Below are 22,792 nucleotides of genomic sequence, written 5' to 3'. Positions count from 1 at the left end.
TGCAGTGTTTAGTAGTCTCACTGTCTATGTTTGGAGCTTTGTTATCTGTCTGTTTGTCTGTCCATTCATCCATCTATTTCATTTGTTTGTCTGTCTGTCATTGTCATAGCTGTCTGTCTGACTCCCTCTTTGTCTCACAGTTTCCAGGGGGCAGACTGTTATTTATGTTTGTAGTTTTGCTGTATCTGTCTCTCTGTCTCCATGTCTCGCTGTCTCAGTTTAGTAGAGAGTCATCTATGTATGGAGCTTTGTTATCTGTTTGTCTGTCACAGTTCTTAGTGGGGAGACTGTAATCTATGTTCGGGAACTTTGTCTGTCTGTCTGTCTTTCTGTCTGTCTGTCTGTCTGTCTGTCTACATATTTGCCTGTCTTAGATCTATCTGCAAAATTTCACTTTCACAAAAATGCCAATATTTTACAACCAACTGGTTATTTGACAGCTGATGACAGTCAATCCAGAATTCTGCAAATGTTTACATTTTTTTTTTATTTTTATTAAAAGCCAAAAAAAAATGGAGTCTGCAGTCTGGAGAGCTTCGAGACATGATTGTTGCAAAGTAGATCTGGGGAAGGCTATAAAAATACTCTGTGATACATAATGATAATTAAGGAAGGAACAGAAGGAACATTTTAAACTGGAAACACACTTCTGATGTCCACATGGACGCCGCTTGGCCTGATATGTATTGACCTGCAGTATGTTTATTATCCAGTAGATGGTGCTAAAGGTACAGATCTGTAGGCAGTAAAGCAAAGATTAAAAGTTTCACCGCAAAAACAGTGCTGCTAATTTATTATACGTGCAGTCACGACCTGATCTACAGGAGCATGAAGCAGGTGCACATCATACCTGAATGATTCATTCTGCTGTTTTTAGGAGGTGAACCTCAAAAACAATCGGTCTCCTCCTAATGTGGTTGATGCAGGTGCTTGAGCACTTGAGTCAATTTCTCAAGCCAGAAAACAGAGCTCTGGACCTGAACCTGTCTCCAGTCCCTCGAGGACATTGACGCTTCACGGTGACACAAGCGCTTGGGTGATTTATTCCAGCTTTTGCCAGATGGTGAAAGTCATGCATCACTGTAAAGAAGTAATGAGGTATCGAGGTGTTGTCATCAATCTTCACTGAGAGGACCTGCATCTCTGGACTACACACTGCTCTGAAATGCTTCTGATCTTAAAGGATGGGTCACTTTATAACAACAGCAAGAACGTTGGTGAAGCTACACACTGAGACATGACATTCCAGGACACATCAGGCACATCTGTTTATGCCCTGATGTATCATTACAGTGATCAGGAACCTTCTGAGCTGAAGAGCACGTCTGAGATCAGACCTGATGGACTGTATAGGGTTTCCACCTGCTTCTCTATTTGCTCCTTAACAAAGCTATTCTTTCTAACAATTGGGCTGCTGGTGTGTTCCATAAAATAGCTATAATCATCTTTCAAAGGGTTTGCTGCCCGTGGTTGCCATCTCACGCGCTTTATGGGAGAAGACCTTCTTCATTTAAACACACATTTATCATATTCATATTGAGATCATATTGTTCTTTCAGCAGTATTGTTCTATTAATTAATTTTTTTTTTTTTGCATGATTACTTCTCACTGTTCATGAAATCATTGTGTGTGATTAATGTAAAATTTTGCCCACAGCTGGAGCACATCTGGATTTGAAGAGACAGAAAAATTAAATGACTTTTATATTGGAAATATTAAAGAATTTAAGAATATCGTATGATGATGATGATGATGATGATGATGATGGTGGGTTTGAAAGAAAATAAGAATATGTTACAAATATTTAAGAATTGAAGAACATTTTGGTGATCATGATGATGATCATGATGATGATGATGATGATTAATGGACATGTAAACTCGCAGCTGAAGCACCGTATGGATTTGGGGAGAAAAAAAGGAAAAGAATATTTTGCTGAGAATATTTAACAATGAAAAAATATCGTATGATGATGATTGGATTTGGATGGATTTGGGGATGAAAAAAAAGTGTGTGATGTTTCATGTTATACATATATGCATATGTTATAAGGATATTCAGGAATATGATGATGATGATGATGGTGATGAGGATGAAAGCCTAAACTTTTGCCCACAGCTCACGCGCTGTAACGAGGAGGGCAAGAAAGGCGTGCTGTACATGCAGACACTTGTGCACGCGCGCCTGCGCGCTCATGTGCGTCGGCCTAGCTCTGCGCGCGCGTGTGTATGCGCGTGCCTGTCTACAGTACAGTATGTGTGTATAGGAGCTGTTGTAAGGTGGCGCGCGCCGAAGCCGAGAGCGCATCGGAGTGCAGGAGAGGATTCGTCCGTCCGTGACCGCGCGCGCTACGGTGGGATTTTGCGCTACGTGGGATTTGAGGATTAAAGGGAACAAAGAGCGGTTTTGGTACACAGAAAACGAAAGAGAGAGAGAGATAGATAGAGATAGAGAGCGGGACACCACGCACGGAGAGAGTTACGGTCTCCGTTAGATGGAGATCTGATCAGATCGGTTTGGATGGCACGAGACAAACACCAGGTCAGTTCAGAAGTTAATGCATGTCCATGCATTTCCATAGTGAGCATGCCAGGCAACCAGGATTAGGACAATAACCATTTTTGAACTGATCTCTCCGGATCTCCAGAGCTGAACTTTCCACACTGACCATGCAAAGTTTGCAGTGTGTGGGTCCACTCTCTCATTTCTTTACAAGCTGCATTTCAGAGCACAAAAATCCCTGGACAGATAAAGCAGGTGACTTCGCATTTATCTCCATCCAGGATTCCACATTCTTCATCACAGCATCAGGACCTTCAACACAGACTGTGTGTCCAGCAACATGAAAGCATCACGTCAGAACCTCCATAAGTGGTAAGTTGGTATTATGAATATGACCTCAGTAACTGATGGGAAGTGTGTCCGTCTGAAAACACTGCTTTCTCTCCAGGGATTAAGTGGAGGAGGTCTTAGCGGGATAAAAAAGCGAGGAGATGTAATAAAAGCGATGCAGGTACCTTGATTACATTAGATATGCAGTACAAACCCCTGCTGCCTTTTGCATTATTCTTATTGATATTTCCACTATGAAGTTCAAACCTCCATGAAGCTGATCGAACACCTGCAGTGCTGCATTAACACCTGTAGAGTTCAATAAACTGTCCACTGTCGGTTTAACACCCAGGGTTCTGAATTCATTTTGGAAATATTACAATGTATTCGACTGCTTATTTCCTTGGTAGTACCATCCAGGAGCTTACAACATTTACACTCAACTGAAACCCCCCTCAGAAGAAAATTGACTCAAGTACTCATGGAGATGTAACGCAACTTGTTTTGCTTGTGAAAAAAGTCCCTGTCTAGAATCAGAATCGAGTATATTTGAGTGTACAAGTAGTTTGTTTCCGCTTTAGAGCAAATCAACCAGGTACGTTTGTTAGATACATACAATGGATTCGACGCCAGACTGATACAAACATGATTACACACAACATGACTAGAGGATCAAGAAAACTGTAGACATTGGCAAACTGGCCTGTGAGTTGAAGAACAATATTGGTATGCTTTTGCACAAAATAAATAGAGGTGGTGTAGTAGGCAAAGGTTCAGCATAGATTGGGGTTATGGGAGGGTGCTGAGAATCTTTGTGGCTGCCGGGAAAAAGCTATTTTGGAGTCTGGCAGTCCTTGTTTTGATCAACCTGTATCGCCTGCCAGAAGGAATGAGTCTGTACAGACTGTATACGGGTTGTGAAGGGTCTCTTATGACTTCCCTCTTAGCCCATTTCCTGGGACATGTACAGGTGCTGGAGGGAGAGCAGGTTAGTCCCGATGATGCACTGGGGATTGGCACTTATCCAGCCAAGTGGCAGAGGCAAACCATACAGTGACTGATAAACATAGTATGGATTCAATTGTGGGTGTGTAGAATTGGCACAGCAATTATTTGGGCAGGTTGTGATATTTGCGATTTAGCCAGCGGACATAGTGATTTTACATTTATCTTTCACATGCTGTATATACATATATATATATATATACACACATCAGGCATAACATTATAACATTATGAATTGAATAACACTGATTATTTCTTCATTATGGCACCTGTTAGTGGGTGAGATACATTAGGCAGCAAGTAAAGATTTTGTCCTCAACGTTGATGTGTTAGAAACAGGAAAAATAGGGAAGAGTAAAGATTTGAGCGAGTTTGGCGAGTGCCAAATTGTGATGGCTAGACGACTGGGTCAGAACATCTCCAATACTGCAGCTCTTGCAGGGTGTTTCCGGTCTGCAGTGGTCCGATCCAACAGATGAGCTTCTGTAGCTCAAATTAAGATGATGAGATGAGATATACATTTATTAATGCCACATTGGGGAAATATCTACATGATATTATATATATATATATATATATATATATATATATATATATATATATATATATATATATATATATATATATATATACACACACACACACACACACACACACACACACACACACACACACACACACATATATATATACACACCTACATATATATAAATTGACCACAAATCACTAGATGTTTGGGAACTCCTGGTTTGTGAAACCCTGAACTATGGTATATGTTTTAATGAAATTTTAACTATATTTTGCAAATACTCCTTCATTATTAAAATTCCCAGCCTTGTTGAAGGTGTTAAACTAACTGCTGCAGCATTGCATTCCCATTTATTATCCTGAAATAGACACGCATGTTAAATTCCCTCCTTGTTTTTTAACAGACAGACGTTTATAGTATGAAATTAACAGCCGGAGCATCAAATTAATTCTTGCAGTGTTAAATTACTGCTTTCTGTGTTACAGCCTGTTTGACAAAATACACGTTGTAAGTGTGAGCATGTATTCGTTTGTTTTTCCTCAAATGCTTCCAGTACCGGAGCAGTAAAACGCGGTCGTCGGTTCCCTCCTGAATTCTCTGCTGAGTGTGACATGCTGCTGTGAAGAGAATGCGCTTCCCTCTGAAGAAAATACGCAAGCAGTTCAAGCTCCTCCTGCTCCTCGTGCTTCTCACGTTCGCCATTGGCTTCACCTACCTGCACGTCATCCAGGGCAGGGCCATCAAACTCCACTCCAGCTATGGCAAAGGTAAGACCCGATTGAGTCGAATGGATCTCAAGCTCGAGTCCCCCCTGACTCTGTAATCCCCCTGAGGCAGTATCATTTCTTAGAAATAACAATCAAATCCATTGAGAAGCCCAGTTTCATGATAAACCGTTTGTGAGAACGGTATCACCAATCGATGTGGCATTTCTTGCAAGCATGATATTGATCTAGATTGCAGGTTAATAAGGATGACGGCATTGAAAATCAGAGGTGCCAGAAGTAATCTAAATGAAGATGCAGCTCAATTTAATTACCATCTGATTTGAGCCCTTAAATATTTGTAAAACCAATTTGTCCTCTGGAATTGTTGAATCTTTGTAAGATAAGACTAAAGAACAGGCCGAGGAACAACCTTGACCTGAGATGATTCATAGAATTGGGAAATGTTTTGTAACTCATTTCATACTCAATGAATTTTTTAAAAGGTACACTGTTTGGACAAAAGTTTGTGGACACCTGACCACATAAGATTTAACCTCATTTATGGACATCCTATTCCACATTTAATCTCTATTTCCTGTTACTTTAACGTCCACTCTTTTGAGAAGGTGTTCCACTAGATTTTGTGATTTGTGCTCATTCATCCACAAGGCTGTTGGTGAAGTCAGGTAGCGATGTAGGTGAGGTGATGAGGCCTGGAGTGCATTCAGCATGAAACATTCTTCCACACATTCATATAGAAGAAGATCTTCCACTCAAACCCAAGTAAAATATTTTCATGGACCTGGCTTTGTGCACAGGAACATGCTCTCATGCTGGAACAGGTGTGAGTTTTCTAGTTCAAGGTAAGCCTGGAAGTTTGGGGAAGAACCCCACATGGTCAGGAACTTTTGTTCATATAGTGTATGAACACTTTTAATTATATTAGGAACACCAGTATATCTTCTATTGTACGCAATGTTTAAATCAAGGGATAGTTGGGGGGGTCCAGGACCTTCCAGTAGCATTAAGGGACCCCCCATAATGCCCCCAAATTTTAATTTCCTGTGAAAAAAAAAAGTGTAAAATGTCCATTTTATTATTTAATGCATCTAAAAAGTTTGTGGGGCAGGTGGGTAGGGGAGGGTTCCAGGGGAAACCCCCGAGAGCTTTGACACAATTCGAACACTGTTTCTACGGAGAATAAAGATAAATTTACGCAGTTGCAAGGAACCTGATCATATAAAATGCTCTTGATCTTGTCTTAATTGCTGAAAAATGCAGAGGGTTGAGCAGAAAAGCATTAAAAAGCCTCTTGTATTTTTCTCGAATTGAAGGATTAACCATCTGTGCCAGCAAAACCATATCCTTTTATAGCATAACGGCAGTTTTAAACCCCTGTAAATCTCAAGCATTTTTCCAAGATGCTTATTCAGACGTGCGATCAAAAAAAATGTGATCATTTAAAAATGTAGTCTGTGTTTAAGCATTATCTTTTATCGTTTTGCATGAAGGAAGCTTTAGTTGATATTTGACCACTAAAGTTAAAATAAAAATAGAGCTCTGAATTTCTAATCTGGCAAAAAGATCATTCCAGGTCTTTTCTTTTCAGTAGCTCATCGCTTTCACTTCCAGCTCTCCCTTGTTGTTATTTCAATGTGTATCTGTGTAAAGTTGACAGAATGAGGCAGGAAGAGCGAGCTCTCTTTGAACCCACAGGTTAATGGAACTTGGGTCGGCTCACATAATACAGCCTGTTCACCACCCCGGCTAATTCTCATGCAAATTAGCAGTTTTGGACGGCAGCCACCGTTATCTCAAGAGGGACGCATTTGGAGTGATAAGAGGGAAAAAAGGCTGTACTGCATGTGCTCAATTAGTACATAGAGGCACAGTGAATCCCACCGGTCAAACACCAGAGAGAAGAGAAAGAAGGGAACTGAGGGGTTGATTGCAGCTTAATATGCGTTGTGTATTAAATAATTATGAGTTGAAATTGTAATGAAGAGTAACCTTTTTTCTCGCTCGGGTGTGGAAATAAAAAAATGTATGACATGTATCACAGTCAGATCACTAAATGTAATTCACCTCAGATCAGAGACTGAAAATCATTTATAATGTGTTATAATATGTAGTAATAAGTTGTATTAAGAAATCATTTAAAATAAATTAAAATATTCAATCCTGTTTAATCGCATGATTGTAACTCGTGATTAATCACAACTTCATCGCACATTTGTATCTGTTATAAATGGACCTTAAATGAATACTTTTCAAGTTTTTAATACACTAATCAACATGCGCATGGACAAATATTGATGTTTTATGCAAATTTATGTTTATTACTATTGAAACCAAACTCAACATAGAGCATGATAAAAAATATTGTTGTAAATTGTAATTATGGTGTTAAATATCATATAAAACATCAAGACACCAAACGGAACTTTTGGCATGTTTCCACACGGACGGTTTTAATTGCCGGATGTGTGCATCATGGCCGATTCTGGTGCTTGATTTGAGCTTTGAAACATCAGGAAAACAAATGTTTAGTGATTAAAAATAATATTTCGGTGGAGTTTATTTAATTTTTTTATATCTGTGTAAGGACATTGTAAATTAATGTATGTTACGTTAAAGGTTTTAATTTCGCCTCTTTTATATGTATTGAAATATATTTTTTTATAAAAAAAGGACAAACAGAAATGTGCGCTGCATTAATCACGCATTAATAACATCTGTGCTGTTAAAACCGTTAAAATTAATTTGTGTTAACGCATTATTAACAATTTTGCCAGCTCTAATATATATATATATTATATACATATCCCTCTATGTTTTATTCCTGTTAGAGTCCAGCAATGAAAGAAATGTTAATGCTATTAATTATAAGATTCAAATGTTGGTAAATAAATAATAATAATAAAATTGTATGTTTACAATAGTAAGAAAAAAATATATTATTAATCTTTAATTAATATAGTTGTAGTTATCGTAACAATAATAATGAGGGAAATAGTAGCTCAGTGGTTAAGTCTCAGGGTTACTGACCGGAAAGTCATGATCGAGGCCCTTAACCCTCTGTGCTCCAGGGGCATTGCAACCTGGCTGACCCTGTGCTTTAACCCCAGCTGTGGGATTTCACTTTAAGTAAATAAAATAAATAAATAATAATAGTAAGAATAAAATAGTAATAATAATAATAATAATAATAATAATACATTATAATAATAAATAATACATTTATTATTCTTCTTTATTTGAATTGATTTATTACTGAATTGAAATTGTATAGTTTTAATTGTAATTAATCTTTCATTGTTTGTAGCGACAAATCAAGCTGTCGAATGTCCCAGAAACATCAGTTAAAGCATCTGTAAACTTTCATCTTACCGTGTCCTACCAAAAAAAGCCTTCTCGTTTGGGTTCTGATCACGTGAAAATTCTCATCACTGACGGAAAAAATCTAGACGGAAAAAAGGCTTTTCGAACACAACAAACCCTGATTTCAGCTGGATTTCTGTGGTGTTACAAAGCAGTAGGTGATGATTTGCATTCTATAAAGGTGCTCATTTTATTAACTGTTCCACATAATGTATTTAATCCAGTTAACCTTGTAGCAAGTTTGTGAAAATTACAGACATTGTATAGTTGACATACACAAAATGGACACGTTGGAGTTTTCCACCCGTATGTGGTTCTTCCCCAAACTGTTACCACAAAGTTGAAGGCACACGATTGTATCAGATGTGTTTTGATGCGGTGGTATGATGTTTCTCTTTCGCTTGAGCTAGAAGACCCAAACCTGTTCCAAAATCACAATGCACCTTGTGCACAAAACCAGCTCTATGAAGATAAGGTTGCTATGGGTTGGAGTGGAAGATCTAAAAAGCTCCAACCCTGTTGAACACCTTTGAGATGACTGTAAAAGTGACTGCGCCTCAGGCCTTCTCACCTCCCCTACATCAGTACCTGACTTTACTCCCACCCTTGTGGCTGAATGATCACACATCTCTACACCTAAAAATCTGGTGCAGCATCTTTCCAGAAGAGTGGAGGTTATCATAACAGGAAAATGGGGAATAGGATATTCAAAAAGGACCCAATCTTATGTTTAGGTGTCCACAACCTTTCATTCCACATAGTGTAGCTTACAGAAAACCATCACTAAAACATCTTCCAGCTCATTTACATACATGCGGAAAAAATGCGCTTGGGATGACGTTCTCACTGTGAATCTTTAATAAGCCTCAATCCTCCAGAGGAGAGGGAAGGAGAGGTGAGGAGGAGGGTGTAGTGCGCTGGCGGAACAGGCAGCTCTCTGTTGATTTGGCTCAGGGCAAGGACACATGGGGCAGGTGCAGGCCCACTCAGCAGCTGAGTAGGAAGTGCAGGAGGCATGGGATTTTGGCAAGCATGCTTTCAGAAGCAGCACCCTGGGCAGAAGAAATTGCTGCAAAGCCAAGGCTTTGTCAAGATGAATATGTGTTAGCTGGTGTGATAGAGGCCAAAGGAAGATATTTCAAGCCTGGATATTTAACTTCGGATAAAAAATTTACCTCCGTCTATCATCTGAGGATCTCATAATCACCAGGAATATAGGCGCTCACTAAGCTCGCTTCAAGCCTTATTGAGGTTCACATGGATGAAATGGAACTTCTTGTTAAATTACAGCACGATGTTATTAAAGACATGAAATTTCAATATGTTAAAAAAGTTTACTTGTGCAGATTTATCAGGACTGGGTATTTTTTAGTTTGTGGACTATTGGAAGCTCTAGCGCTGTACTGAGAATGTTCTGCAGTCTGAATAATATGTGTTCAGTGAGAGCTTCTTTCCGCTGACAGACGGGGTAAGAGGGCAGTGATGGCTGGCCATGATATTAGATGAAAGGGCTAAAAAAGGATCATCTATCAAGAGCTTGATAATGAAACTATTACGGATGACTAATGCATTGTATCACAAGGTCTCGTCGATGGCATACGAAGAATGATGAGGGGCATGCGCATGTGTTCCATCTCCCAAATGCTGCATGCTTACAGATTTCCTCTAAATATCAAACATGATCAACAGGAAGTCTCCTATTCAAAACAAATCACACTAAACTGATGGTTCGGTCTGATGGCTTTTTGATATGTAAATGGACAATGTGTGCTTTGTCTGATCGATTTTCAGTTTCTTTTTTAAAGGTATTTATTTTTTTCTGATTGGGAATGATAAGAAAGTAAATTCAGCTCAATCAAGATCATTACACCTACGATTTAGTGATGGGCCATGCATTTCATTCCAATGGCTTCACATTAATCCATCATTATGACAGCTACAGAAACCATCAGTATTATAGAGAAACGCAGTATACCAGAGCACTGCATCACAGACAGGAATCTCATACAGTGAGAATGTTGTTAAGCAAGGAACCCAATAAACACCATTCAACACTTCTCCTTTCACTGTAGCCACAGCTGCATCACCCGCATACATCATCTCTAGCAGAAGTATCTTGCAGTATCATAAAATGACCCTGGGGTTTCTGTGCATTTTTTCTGGGATTTGAAACGAAGGCAAATTGTGTGTTTTAGGGTAAAAATATGACAGGAAAGAAAATGTAGAGGTTTTGCACTGTTTTGGTCGACCTTCTCTCACGATGTCCAGCATATTTTTGAAAAATCCGTCTTGTAAATGTCAATGTGAGTATATCTGCAACCAAATCAATTTCTTCTCCTCTAGTAGCCATTGTGGAAAAAAAAACATTAAAAAAAAAAAAGTCAGTGATTTTGATGGATGATTATAATCCACATGCATTCTATCCATTGAGATTTTATTTATCACATACACAACTATACAACCCTTATACAACATGCAGTGAAGTGCTTTTATTCCGTGACGTGAAATAGATTAAAATATCAAAAAAAAGGATGAGAATTAAAGAGTAGAATAAAAAATGAAAAGAATAAAAATAATAAGGGGAATAAAATTAAATTGCAATAAAAACCAAAACAATTGAAATAAATAAAATTTGATTATTTAAATACAATTTTGAATAGAGAAATTGAAATTGGATTTTCGGAATTCTAATTTTTTTTTTACAATATAATTAAATATAATAGCAATACAATAAAAACATGGAAATAAAAAAAATATATAAATGATTAAAATAAAATAGAAATATGCTCAGGATCAATTCTCAGGTCTGTTGTTGATCTCTTAACAACTCCAAGGTTTCTCTCAGTCACTTCACCCTCACATTAAATCACACGATCTCTCTTTTGCTCTTTATCTGTTTCTGTGTCATAAATGTGCACAAACACAAAATTATTCGCTTTTCTCATTTCCATTTATGACCTTAAGCAGACGCCCTTATCCACAGTGATGTACAAATGTGAAATCTCTATCAATGAATAAATCAACACTGATTCAATAGGTTGCAAACTTAGAATACCACCAGCATAAAACTCTGTTGGGAGGAATTATAGCACATTTTTTAAATGTAAAGACAAAACAAACAAGGAAAAAAGTGGTTCACGAAGAGGTTGGTCTTCACCTGTCGTTTGAAGATAGGCAGTGACTCGGCTGTTCGGACATCCAGGGGAAGTTCATTCCACCACCTCGGTGCCAGAACAGAAAAGAATCTTGATCTATGCCTTCCTATTCCCCTGAGAGAAGGTGGGTTAATTTGAGCAGTGCTAGAAGATCTGAGGGGGTATGGTGCAGTGTGACGCGTGATACGATTGCTAGTCATTTTTTTGATCTTTGTAGGCATGCATCAGTGTTTTAAATCTGGTTTGGGAGAACTTAGGCGAGTCATGGAGCTGCGTTTTATATTATTTGCAGTGGACCAATTGCATTCAAAGGTAGACCTGCCAGCAAAAAGTTGCAGCAGTCCGAAAGAAATGACAAGAGACCAAACAAGCACCTGAGCAGCCTGTGTGGATAAAAATGGTCGAATGTTGTAAAAAAGAAACTCGTTACAACATGACTGAAAAACCATAGGATGTGGCTTGTGATGGTTCAGTGGCTTGCGGGGAACATAGTGCTTGTCTGAATTCTTAGACAGTAGCATGGGATGAAAGGTTTTAAAAAAAGAACAATCATCTGACGTTGCATAAATCCACAGCTTGGGTTAAGATTCAATCAGCCCCTGTGTCATTCTTTTTATGACCTCTAGGGGTGATGTTGTGCCTAAATAATTTCTTTTGATATATTTATATAACAGCAAATTTAATGTTACTGCCCAAACTAAAAGCTTTCTATTTGTAACAGAAACTCCTGGTACATCAATTCTGACAAAGTACAGTACTTGTAGATGGGCTAAAGTCAGCAATTGTACTTTTTTGGTAGTAGCCAATACAAGATACACTGACCAGGCATAACATTATGGCCACCTGCCTAATATTGTGTCCCCCTTTTGCTAACAAAACAGTCGTGACCCATCAATCATTAACAGCATGAACTTCTTCAGCAGTTTGAGCTACAGGAGTTTGTTTGTTGGATCGGACCACACAGACCAGCCTTTGCTCCCCATGTGCATCAATGGGCCTTGGCTGCTCATGACCCTGTCCCTGGTTCCCCACTGTTCCTTCCTTGGAGAACTTTTGATAGATATTGACCACTGCAGACCAGAACATCCCACAAGAGCTGCAGTTTTGTAGATTGAGTCGTCTAGACATCACGATTTGGCGCTTGTCAAACTCGCTCAAATCCTTGCGCCATTTTTCCAATAGCTGAATAAGCACAAGTCTCTACAAGCACACTTCAAAATCGGGCAGAACATCTTTCCAGATGAGTGGAGGTCATTATAACAGAAAATGTCGACTAAATGTGGTATATTTTGAAACACAAGACTCAATAGACCCCTTTTTATAATGGTAAATCTTGTTATTATAAAATAACCTTGTTTATCAATGCTAAATGCTGCATTATAAATGATTTTCGGAACACGAAAATGGTTCAATTATTTATCAACCCTGATTCAGTAAATGTTTGCATCCTGGTGGCATTTCAGCATCTGTGCTTCAACAAGGCTGAAAATTTCCAAATGTCAACATAGTTTTTTTTTTCTCCTGAGGTGATAAAGGTGAGGGTGTTGGTTGTGCTGTGCTGTGTGCTGAATTTGTATGTACAATAGACATGCACTAATTTGTGATATGCATTTAAGTCAAATAGAACATGATGGATGACTTCGGGCGCATGCTCTGACCATAAATCTAAAAAAAAACAAAGGACATGCTGTGGGTTTGGGCAAAACTTTGCTTAGCGTTTGCACTGTTTTGGCTCTCAGCCTTAAATACACATTTTTACAGAGAAGATAATCTGCTCCTAACTGCCTTAAACATGAGCCTTACTTACTAATTTCTTCAGCCCTCATTGATATTCTTGGAGGATGCACTGCTGAGCTCAGGACAAACTCTGGAGCAGTAGATACTTAGTAAAACCTCCAATTAATCATTCCAGGAGCCATTATGATAACTTATTTAGGTCAGGGATGGTCCTAAAGAGGGTTGAGTTACATGCAATGTATTTGTAAGGCATCTACTAGTTTGTTTGCATGCGGGTTGTATGATTAAATATGTTTTTTTTAAGGTTGAAACACAATCTATAATACAACATATGGAGAAATATTTGTATACACCTGACCAAGATGTGCTTTTTGAACATCTTATTCCACATTTAGTTCTCATTTACTGTTATAATAACCTCCACATTTCTGGGAAGATGTTGCACTAGATTCTGGAGTGTGCTTCTGGAGATGTTAGTAGTAAGTCAGGTGATGTAGGTGAGGTGAGGAATCCTGGGGTGCAGTAAGTGTTCTGAATCACTCCAAAGGTGTACAATAGGGTTGAGGTCAAAGCTCTATAGGAAGAGATCTTCCACTCCAACCCATATAAACCAGATATTCATGGAGTTGGATTTGTGCACAGAGGCACAGTGAAACAGGAACAGGTTTTGGGTCTCCTTGTTCAAGCGTGGGGAAAATTTTATGCTTCCACATTTAAAGGCATCCTATACAATTGTGTGCTTTCAGCTTTTTGCCGAACCACATATAGCTGGAAAATCCTAATACTTTTGTCTATAAATTATAGTCTGATTGATATTTTGTTCACTTTCGTAAGCATCTCTTCTTACCTTCAAATAAGCTCCGCCCCTTCAACCAAAATAGAGCAGTTAGAACTTACACAGGCTACTAAACATACATTATTTCAATAACAGTTTCAATGTGGTTTTCTCCTGGAAGACTTTCCAATTTATTTCACTGCATTTGCTAATTGACCTCTCATCTAATAGACAGCTGTAAATATTACAGACTGCTCTTTTAATGTTTAATGTGAAAATGTTCAACCCAATAAAAAGCATTTAGCGTACTGTATACTGCATGCAGCACCGCTTATGCAACGAATATAAACATCCATGCTCTGTATGCAATGCTGTGAATTTCACTATAATTACATTTAACAAAATAACACTGATATGTAACGGAATCGTTGACCTCGGTTTACACATAGTATTAAATTAAATATGCAAATGTATGCACAAAATGTTTTCATATATATATATAATAATTTTTTATTCATTTTGTGAATATATATATATATATATATATATATATATATATATATATATATATATATATATATATAAATTAAAGATATATCTTTTTATTCTTTTTTTTAATTATTAATTCTTTGTTTTTATTTGTTTTGTAAGCAATCATGCAAACACTAATATACCATAAACATCTGAGATAGACCTTGACCTATATTCTTAATGCTCAGTTTTTGTTGAATTCCAAAAAAAAGAACTTGGAGCACAAACAGGGTTTTCTAAATGTGAGTCATTTTGGGAACAGAAGGGAAAACAGCCCGTGACTTATCCATCTGCCAGTCCACTGCTAATGCCAGCTGCATGGACCAGTTAGCAGGTTTGCTTCCTCCTTTCCTCTCTCTCTCTCTCTCTCTCTCTCTCTCTCTCTCTCTCTCTCTCTCTCTCTCTCTTTCTCTCTCTCTCTCTCTCTTTCCTGGCTGTCTTCTTTTCCTCCCTTATGTATGCATGAAGCCATCACAGCCCAGAAAAAACCCACGGCACCTGTGGTTGTAATGGGAGGCTGCACACAGGAGTGAAGATTTAATAGCAGAGATTAGATCTTTACTGGAGCAGGTTTAAACTCTCTAAAAAAACTCTATGACACAGCCCCTGAACAGTGTCTAATGCTCTGTATTGTATCGTAAAGAACCGTCTCAGCCTCTCAGCATCAATTCTTCCAGTGAATGTGGCGAATTAGTGCTGAAAAAACTAGCTTTTTTCCCCCCGATGTGGCGTACAAAAACACCTCATGCCATTAAGTCAATTCATGAAATGGCAGTGCCTTGTCTCTACAAAGCTATTAGCACAGTTATTCAATACGCTCTCTTTTTTTCCCCCGAAACATTCAAGAAAAAATAAAGTGAATGGAAGCTTGATCTATAATGGACGGTTCTGTGTGTTGACTCTTATGTGCGACTTTGATAACAGCTCTCGCTTTTGAAAGTGCGCCGTGATGAACGAGTGCAGGTGCAGTTTGTTTCAGTGGCGTAGTGCTCCATGTGGGTGGATAGCGGGACCGTTGCCATTTTTAACATATTTGGAAGCAGATTTGATAAATCCTGTATTAATAGTGCAGCAGGACCATGTTTCTAGAATATTCTATACGTAGCACATATAATACTTTTCATTTGACATTGTGTATTAAAAATGATAATGTTTATGTTAGATTACTTTCTCTGATACATTTTTAGTTCTAGATTATGTTGAATATAAGATGTAGCTCAATGGTTATGGTGTTGGTCTTCTGATCTGTTGTGATTTCAAAGCCCAGCAATATCAAGCTGACCTTTGTAGGCCATGAGAACCATCAACTGCTCAGTTGTATAGATGGAAACTTTTCAAGTCGTTCCGGATGAGGTCACCTGACGGATTCTGTAAATGTATAGGTTTTGAATCCCACTTCTGACACCATTTAACTGTTAACCTGTCTCTAGTTCCTTTTTAGTTTTGGATGGTGTTTAATATAAGTGGTAGCTCAGTGGTTTATGATGAAGGACTTCTGATCTGAAGGTTGTGAGCTCTAAGAGCAGCATCACCAAGCTGCCCCTTCTAAGACCTTAAGAATGGCCCTAAAACCTTAATATGTATATTTATTTATATTTCTTTACTTGATCTTTTACTGCGAGCAACTCCAATTAAACCATTTCCCTATGAAATCAATAAATATTTGTAAGTATAAAAAAAAATATATATATATATATATATATATATAATCTATAATCTAAAAAAAAAAATCCAGAAATCACAATATATGATTTTTAAACTATTTATTTGTATGATACAGCTGCAAATAAGTATTTGAACACCTGAGAAAGTCAATGTTAATATTTGGTACAGTAGCCTTTGTTTGCAATTACAGAGGTCAAACGTTTCCTGTAGTTTTTCACCAGGTTTGCACACACTGCAGGAGGGATTTTGGCCCACCCCTCCACACAGATCTTCTCTAGATCAGTCAGGTTTCTGGCTATTTTCCTCACTATATATATATATATATATATATATATATATATATATATATATATATATATATATATATATATATATATATATATATATATATATTAATTATTTTTTATTATATATAGTACCGTCACATTTGTTTTATTTTGTAATGTTTATTGCATGCCTTATCTATCTATCTATCTATCTATCTATCTATCTATCTATCTATCTATCTATCTATCTATCTATCTATCTATCTATCTATCTATCTATCTATCTATCTATCTATCTATCTATCTAGGTGATCTGATTTTGATTCAAAGAGACATTGTTGTCCTTGTTTAGCTTGTCTACATGTGCGCACCCCATACAGCTGTATTATTATTACTATTATTAATATTTATACATTTATTTATTTATTTTTATTATTATTGATTTATAACTTCTCTTCCTGCTTTGTTGTTTTATTCTGTATATAATTTGTATTTCTTCAGAAAAAAAGAGGACTTGATTAAAATGATAATAAATAAACCCGCACCATTGTTGAACATCATTCCGGTTGTAATCTGTTGCAGTGCGTGCTCGGTTTACCTGCCGTATTTTAAGCACCATTGTTCTACATTAGTTCAGACTTAATTGGTCTCTACAGAAAAGATTTCCAGTCAGGGAGCAGAAAAAGGCGATCAAGAGCACAAAAAAAATTGTTTTTTCTTCTCTATGAAATGCTGTTCATGTTGAATACATTCTCTGTGCTTAATAAATTCCTGGCAGATTTTTATCTCTAGTTTATATTCTACCAAAAAATAAGGGCATGTTTCTTTGTGTTCTCTCATCACCGCTGCTGCTACGTCAATATGCGGTATCACAACACTACGGAGACCGAGGCGTGTCCTGAGAGTCACAAAGAATACAGATTTACATGGCAGAGGTAGAGCTGCGTCTTCCAGTAGACCGTACAGGAGAAAAACATCTGGTTTTATAATTTTTAATTTTTTGCACTACAAATAATAAAATATAAATTATAAATATAAATAAAAGTGAACTAACTGTACAGTTTTTAAATGAATAGCATAATTTTTCTCTCGATTGCATCGTATTGCATTGATTTGAGTCAAATCGAAATCGGCTCACACTGCGTCGTAATAGGGGTGAATCGTATCGCATTGGTAGCTGCTTCTTATGTGTTATTAATGTATTGTATCCTTCTCTATGCTTCGAGATGCTAATTGCATCAGCCTCTGTTATGGAGATGCACATCTCTTATATATATATATATATATATATATATATATATATATATATATATATGTATATATATGCATCGAGTTCTCTGTAAGGATGAGCGATATCCTGGAAGACTTTCCATCTTTCTGGATCAACCATTTCTGTTCAGATCTAATAAATTTGATTTATTTTTCTTTTCGCAGGTAAAATGATTCTCTCGTTGACAATCTGTTCTCGGTCTTTCCTCACAGTTTTTAACCCGTTTGGTTGGGGTGAATTGTACCTCTGTGGATAGAAATATATAGATATAAAAAAGAAGTAAAACTGACAGTGACTACACAGATGACATCCACATTTCCTAATTTGTTTGTGACTTGTTGGATATGTTTTCGGAGCAGCCTGTTTATTTAGAAAAGAAAAGAGTGCTCTGTGTGTGTGTGTGTGTGTGTGTGTGTGTGTGTGTGTGTGTGTGTGTGTGTGTGTGTGTGTGTCCACAATCAGTCTGCATCAAACCAGCTTTCTCCAATTAAATACTTATCAGAACTCTGAGACTGAGAGTGCAATTTGTCAACTGGACTCTGCTTCATAATTTGTCTTTTATTATTATTCTCTCTCTCTCTCTCTCTCTCTCTCTCTCTCTCTCTCTCTCTCTCTCTATCAATTTTTCCTTATCTTACTTACAGTCTCTCCTTCTTCCCACTGGCTCTTTCTTCATCACTTCTCATTCTTCATATTCCAATAGCAGTCTGTAACCAAACACACTTACTTTCATTCATCTCCGAATTTCCCCCCTCCGTCCTGTCTCAATCTTTCATCGCTGTTTCTATTTTTTCTTTTTCATACTTTCTTTATTCCCACCAATCAGTCCCTCTTGCATGCTTTCTATCCCTTCCTCACTCTAACTGACTATCTTTTTCATTCTTTCACTACTTCTTCTTGCTCCCATTCACTGTCTGACTATTTATTTTTTTACCCCCTGCCTCATCTCTGCTCGGTTTCCTTCTTCGTTCCTCACCTCCCATCTCGCTCAGATGTCCTCCACCCTGCTGAGAAAACCAAAGCAATCTTGGATTTGTTCCTATAGATGTATCTAACGTATGCATGTATTCGTGTATAAATATTTATATTCGTCTTTCGCAGCAGGCAGTGAGTGCCGAGGATTCTGTAGGGTTTTCATCTGCAGCGGAAATCAAACAGGAGCACTTTAACCAGATAGAAGTGGAAATGTGTGTGTTGGATTCGAGAGAACGAACGCTCGTTAATCACAGGAGCAGCAACAGTGTGACATGACGACTACGATTATTATAGGAAGAGAGCAAGTGAGCGCAAATGCAAGCAAGTGCTGTGGTCCTTTTGGGTGTGTGTGTGTATATGTACACACACACACACACACACATACAGTATTGCCAAAAGAATTCACTCGCCCATCCAAGTCATTGAATTCAGGTGTTCCAATCACTTCCATGTTTACAGGTGTATAAAATCAAGCACCTGGGCTGCAGACTGCTTCTGCATACATTTATGAAAGAATGAGTCACTCTCAGGATCTCAGTGAATTCCAGCGTGGTACCGTGACTGTCAGGAAACCACCTCCCTCTTACACTCAGCACACTCGCAGTGCCTTGCCTTCATACTAATCACCTTCACCTGTCTCCAATCTACACCCTTCCTTTATAAGGCCCCTGTTCTCACTCACTCACGGTCCGATCTATAGTTTATTCTGGCGATCATCCCTGGACTACCCGTGTTTCGGAGTATACCCGTTTTTCGGTGCATGCTTCTACCTAGCTTCTGTCTGTTTCCCAAGGCTAATAAACGTCCTGTCTCTATTTTGGTTTCTGACTCTTGATCCTAGCGTGACAGGATGCCACCTGTGCAATAAGTCCAGTCGTGAAATTTCCTCCCTAATAAATATTCCACAGTCTCGACTGTTAGTGGTTTTATAACAAAATGGAAGCGCCTGGGAACAACAACAAATCAGGCACGAAGTGTTAGACCATGTAAAATCACAGAGCGGGTCAGCGGATGCTAAAACACTTAGTGCACAACGGCCACCAACTTTCTGCAAAGTCAATAGCGACTTCAAGTGGCCTTCAGATTAGCTGAAGAACAGAGCTTAGAGAGCTTTAAGGAATGGGTTTCCATGTTCGAGCAGCTGCTTCCAAGCGTTACATCACCAAGTACAATGCAAAGCACCGGATGCAGTCGTGTAAAGCCACTGGACTCTAGGGCAGTGGAGACTTGTTCTCTGGAAGGACCAATCACGCTCCACTGTCTGGCAATCTGATGGACGAGTCTGGGGTTTGGCGGTTGCCAGGAGACCGGCACTTGTTTGACTGCATTGTGCCAAGTGTAAAGTTTGGTGGAGGGGTTATCATGATGTGGGGTAGTTTTTCTGGAGTTGGGCTCGGCCCCTTAGTTACAGTGAAAGGACTCCTAATGCTTCAGCATACCAAGACATTTTGGACAATTTCATGCTCCTCAAACTTTGTTTGGGGACGGCCCATTCTTGTTCCAACATGACTGCTCATCAGTGCACAATGCAAGGCTCATAAAGACATGGATGAGTGAGTTTGGTGTGGAAGAACTTGACCGACCTGCAGTCCTGACCCCGACCTGATAGAACACCTTTGGGATGAAGATCCAGGTCTTCTCGTCCAACATCAGTGTCTGACCTCACAAATGCGCTTTTGAAAGAATTGTCAATGTACACTGTATCTCAGAATAGTATCTCACATTTAAGCAGCCATTTTATTATTCTCACTTTTGTTGCCAGATATTTTAACAATAATGTTTGTATGTTGTTATTTTCAGAGGACAGTTAATCTGCACTGCTATATAAGCTTCACATATACTATATATATATATATATATATATATATATATATATATATATATATATATATATATATATATATGCCATGTGTTTAGGATTGTATAGGATGTTGTATAGGATTGCTAGCATTACATTTTCCTTTCAAGTGAACCTGAAATAGGAGACCCAACCTGTTCCAGCATGACAATGCCCCTGAGAGCACTGACCTCAGCCCTATTGAGCACCATTAGGATGAATTGGAATGCTGATGGCACTCCATGCCTCCTCACCTCACCTACATCAGTACCTCAATTTACCAATGCCCTTGTAACTGATACACAAATCTCTACAAGCACGCTCACAAATCCAGTCGAGGTTATTATAACTTTTTTCACAACAAATTGTGAAACAAGGTGTTTTAAAAGCACAGTCATAATCTTGAATCATATGGTCAGGTGTCCACAGACTGTTGTCCATTCAGTGTATAAATAGTACACTATATAATATTCATGATCTTAGCTGGTCAGCATATTTGTATACAGTCATCTGTTCTCCCTGTGGCACTTTTTTAAATATCTATATAGTTAGAAAATTTTAGCCTAGCAGGATCCAAAGCAGCCGAGATGCCCATTTTTCCTTTTATTCTTGTTTGCTGCACAACCCGTGAGGAAGAAGTGTGAGCTGGAGTCTGAACAAACAAAAAAAGCTATGATAATTATAGCTGAACTTATTTAAGCTATTCTTGAATAAAAGAAATGTGAAATTACATTGGCAATGGAGCTGGATAGCTGTGAGTGTTCTATTTTATATATGTGTATAACAGAAAAAGAAAAGGAAAAAATGGTTTTTGGAATATTGGAACGTGAAAGTCACAAATATACCCAGAAAGCAGTGCGAATAAAAAGGTCCCCTTTATACTCGAGGCCAGAGGAGTGCTTGAGTCCAGCCTTGAGTACTCTGCTTATAGACTGTACAAGCAGGAAGAGATTAATAGAGGTAAAGAAAGAATTGTAGAGTGATCAGTAAGTTGCAAGTATAACAAAGAAGTGTATTCTATTACCTCAAGTGTCCCTCTAGAGTGCAACCATTTTTTTTAATTCTCATTTTTCTGTAGCTTCTGAGTGAGTAAATGTGGCGTGGCAAAAAATGTAATAAATAAATAAAATAAATAAAAATTAAAAAATGAATAAAAACACATAAGGTTAGTATTTATTTTATGTTTTTGGATTTGTGCTCTTTATTTCAACATTAATAAGGCCACTCGAACCAGCTTCAATTCATTTCCTTTTAATTTGTAAAAGGTTTTTAACAATGGACACTGTCTCAAAGTTGCTTTACAGGTAAAAAAAAATTGATTACAACTATAAATTTGTGCAAATAAAAATGAATCCCTATACATTTATCCATAAGAAAGATTCATCGATTCACATCAGTGCATCTCCAAAAAAGTTATGAAAGTCAAGAAAAAACCTTGAGAGAAACCAGACTCAAAACGAAACCTGCCTTCATCTGGGTGATGCTCAATGTCCATTCATCATAGTTCCATCGTTGTTATCAACTGTCCACTGATGGACACCCGAATATAAAACTGTTCATGGCAATTCCAAGACCTATACCATTGTAGAAGACACTTTATATTAATTACAATCAAAATCCATCTTCATGGTTCTTTAGTCCTCCACAGTAACCTCATGGATCTTGAGATTGTTCATGTGGAACATCTTCAGTTGCACCGAGCGGTCTCCATTTGAAGGCGGCATCAGGCAGGTGTGGAATAAAGAAAGGAATCACCAGCACCTCAGGAGCATGTGTGAGGTGACAGATATGACTGCTTTCCAAAGACAAGATGTAATCAAGACAATCTAAACTGAGAGAAATAATATGCTCCGTGGCATCCCTGATTGATGAAACAACTGGAAAACAGTGGAAAAAGAGGGATGAGAGATACACAGGATAGGGTGAAAAAGTGCGAGACAAATGAGAGTAAGCGCTTTTGGTCACAGACTGCTTCAGGAGTATAAAGGATGATGAGTGGTGAGGAAAGATAAGGGGAAAGATAAGAAGAGAAATTGGAAAAGAAAATGAAAGACAGAAAAAATGGGACTTTCTATGAAAATGATTCAAAATGGATAAAATAGATGACATAAGTTTAGCATGTGAAC

At 38.0% G+C, this 22,792-nt stretch overlaps 1 protein-coding gene across 3 annotated transcripts in view; it reads left to right on the top strand.

Annotated features, from left to right (window-relative positions):
* Positions 1 to 2,234: 2,234 nt before the first annotated feature.
* b4galnt4b (beta-1,4-N-acetyl-galactosaminyl transferase 4b) overlaps positions 2,235 to 22,792 on the top strand; it is a 120,766-nt gene continuing 100,208 nt past the window's right edge. The window contains exons 1-3 of one of the 3 annotated variants that reach the window (XM_046840700.1): positions 2,235 to 2,875; positions 2,952 to 3,014; positions 4,921 to 5,134. In XM_046840700.1, the coding sequence (XP_046696656.1) occupies positions 4,996 to 5,134 (139 nt within the window). In that variant the 5' untranslated portion in view covers positions 2,235 to 2,875; positions 2,952 to 3,014; positions 4,921 to 4,995. The remainder of the gene's footprint in view (positions 2,876 to 2,951; positions 3,015 to 4,920; positions 5,135 to 22,792) is intronic. The other 2 variants (XM_046840699.1, XM_046840701.1) reach the window with 2 other exon arrangements.

The sequence above is a fragment of the Silurus meridionalis genome, chromosome 26 (genome assembly GCF_014805685.1).
Source record: "Silurus meridionalis isolate SWU-2019-XX chromosome 26, ASM1480568v1, whole genome shotgun sequence".
In the NCBI taxonomy this organism is placed as follows: Eukaryota; Metazoa; Chordata; class Actinopteri; order Siluriformes; family Siluridae; genus Silurus; species Silurus meridionalis.
Note: the sequence above shows the minus strand (reverse complement) of the source record. Positions and strands in the feature narration are given on the sequence as shown.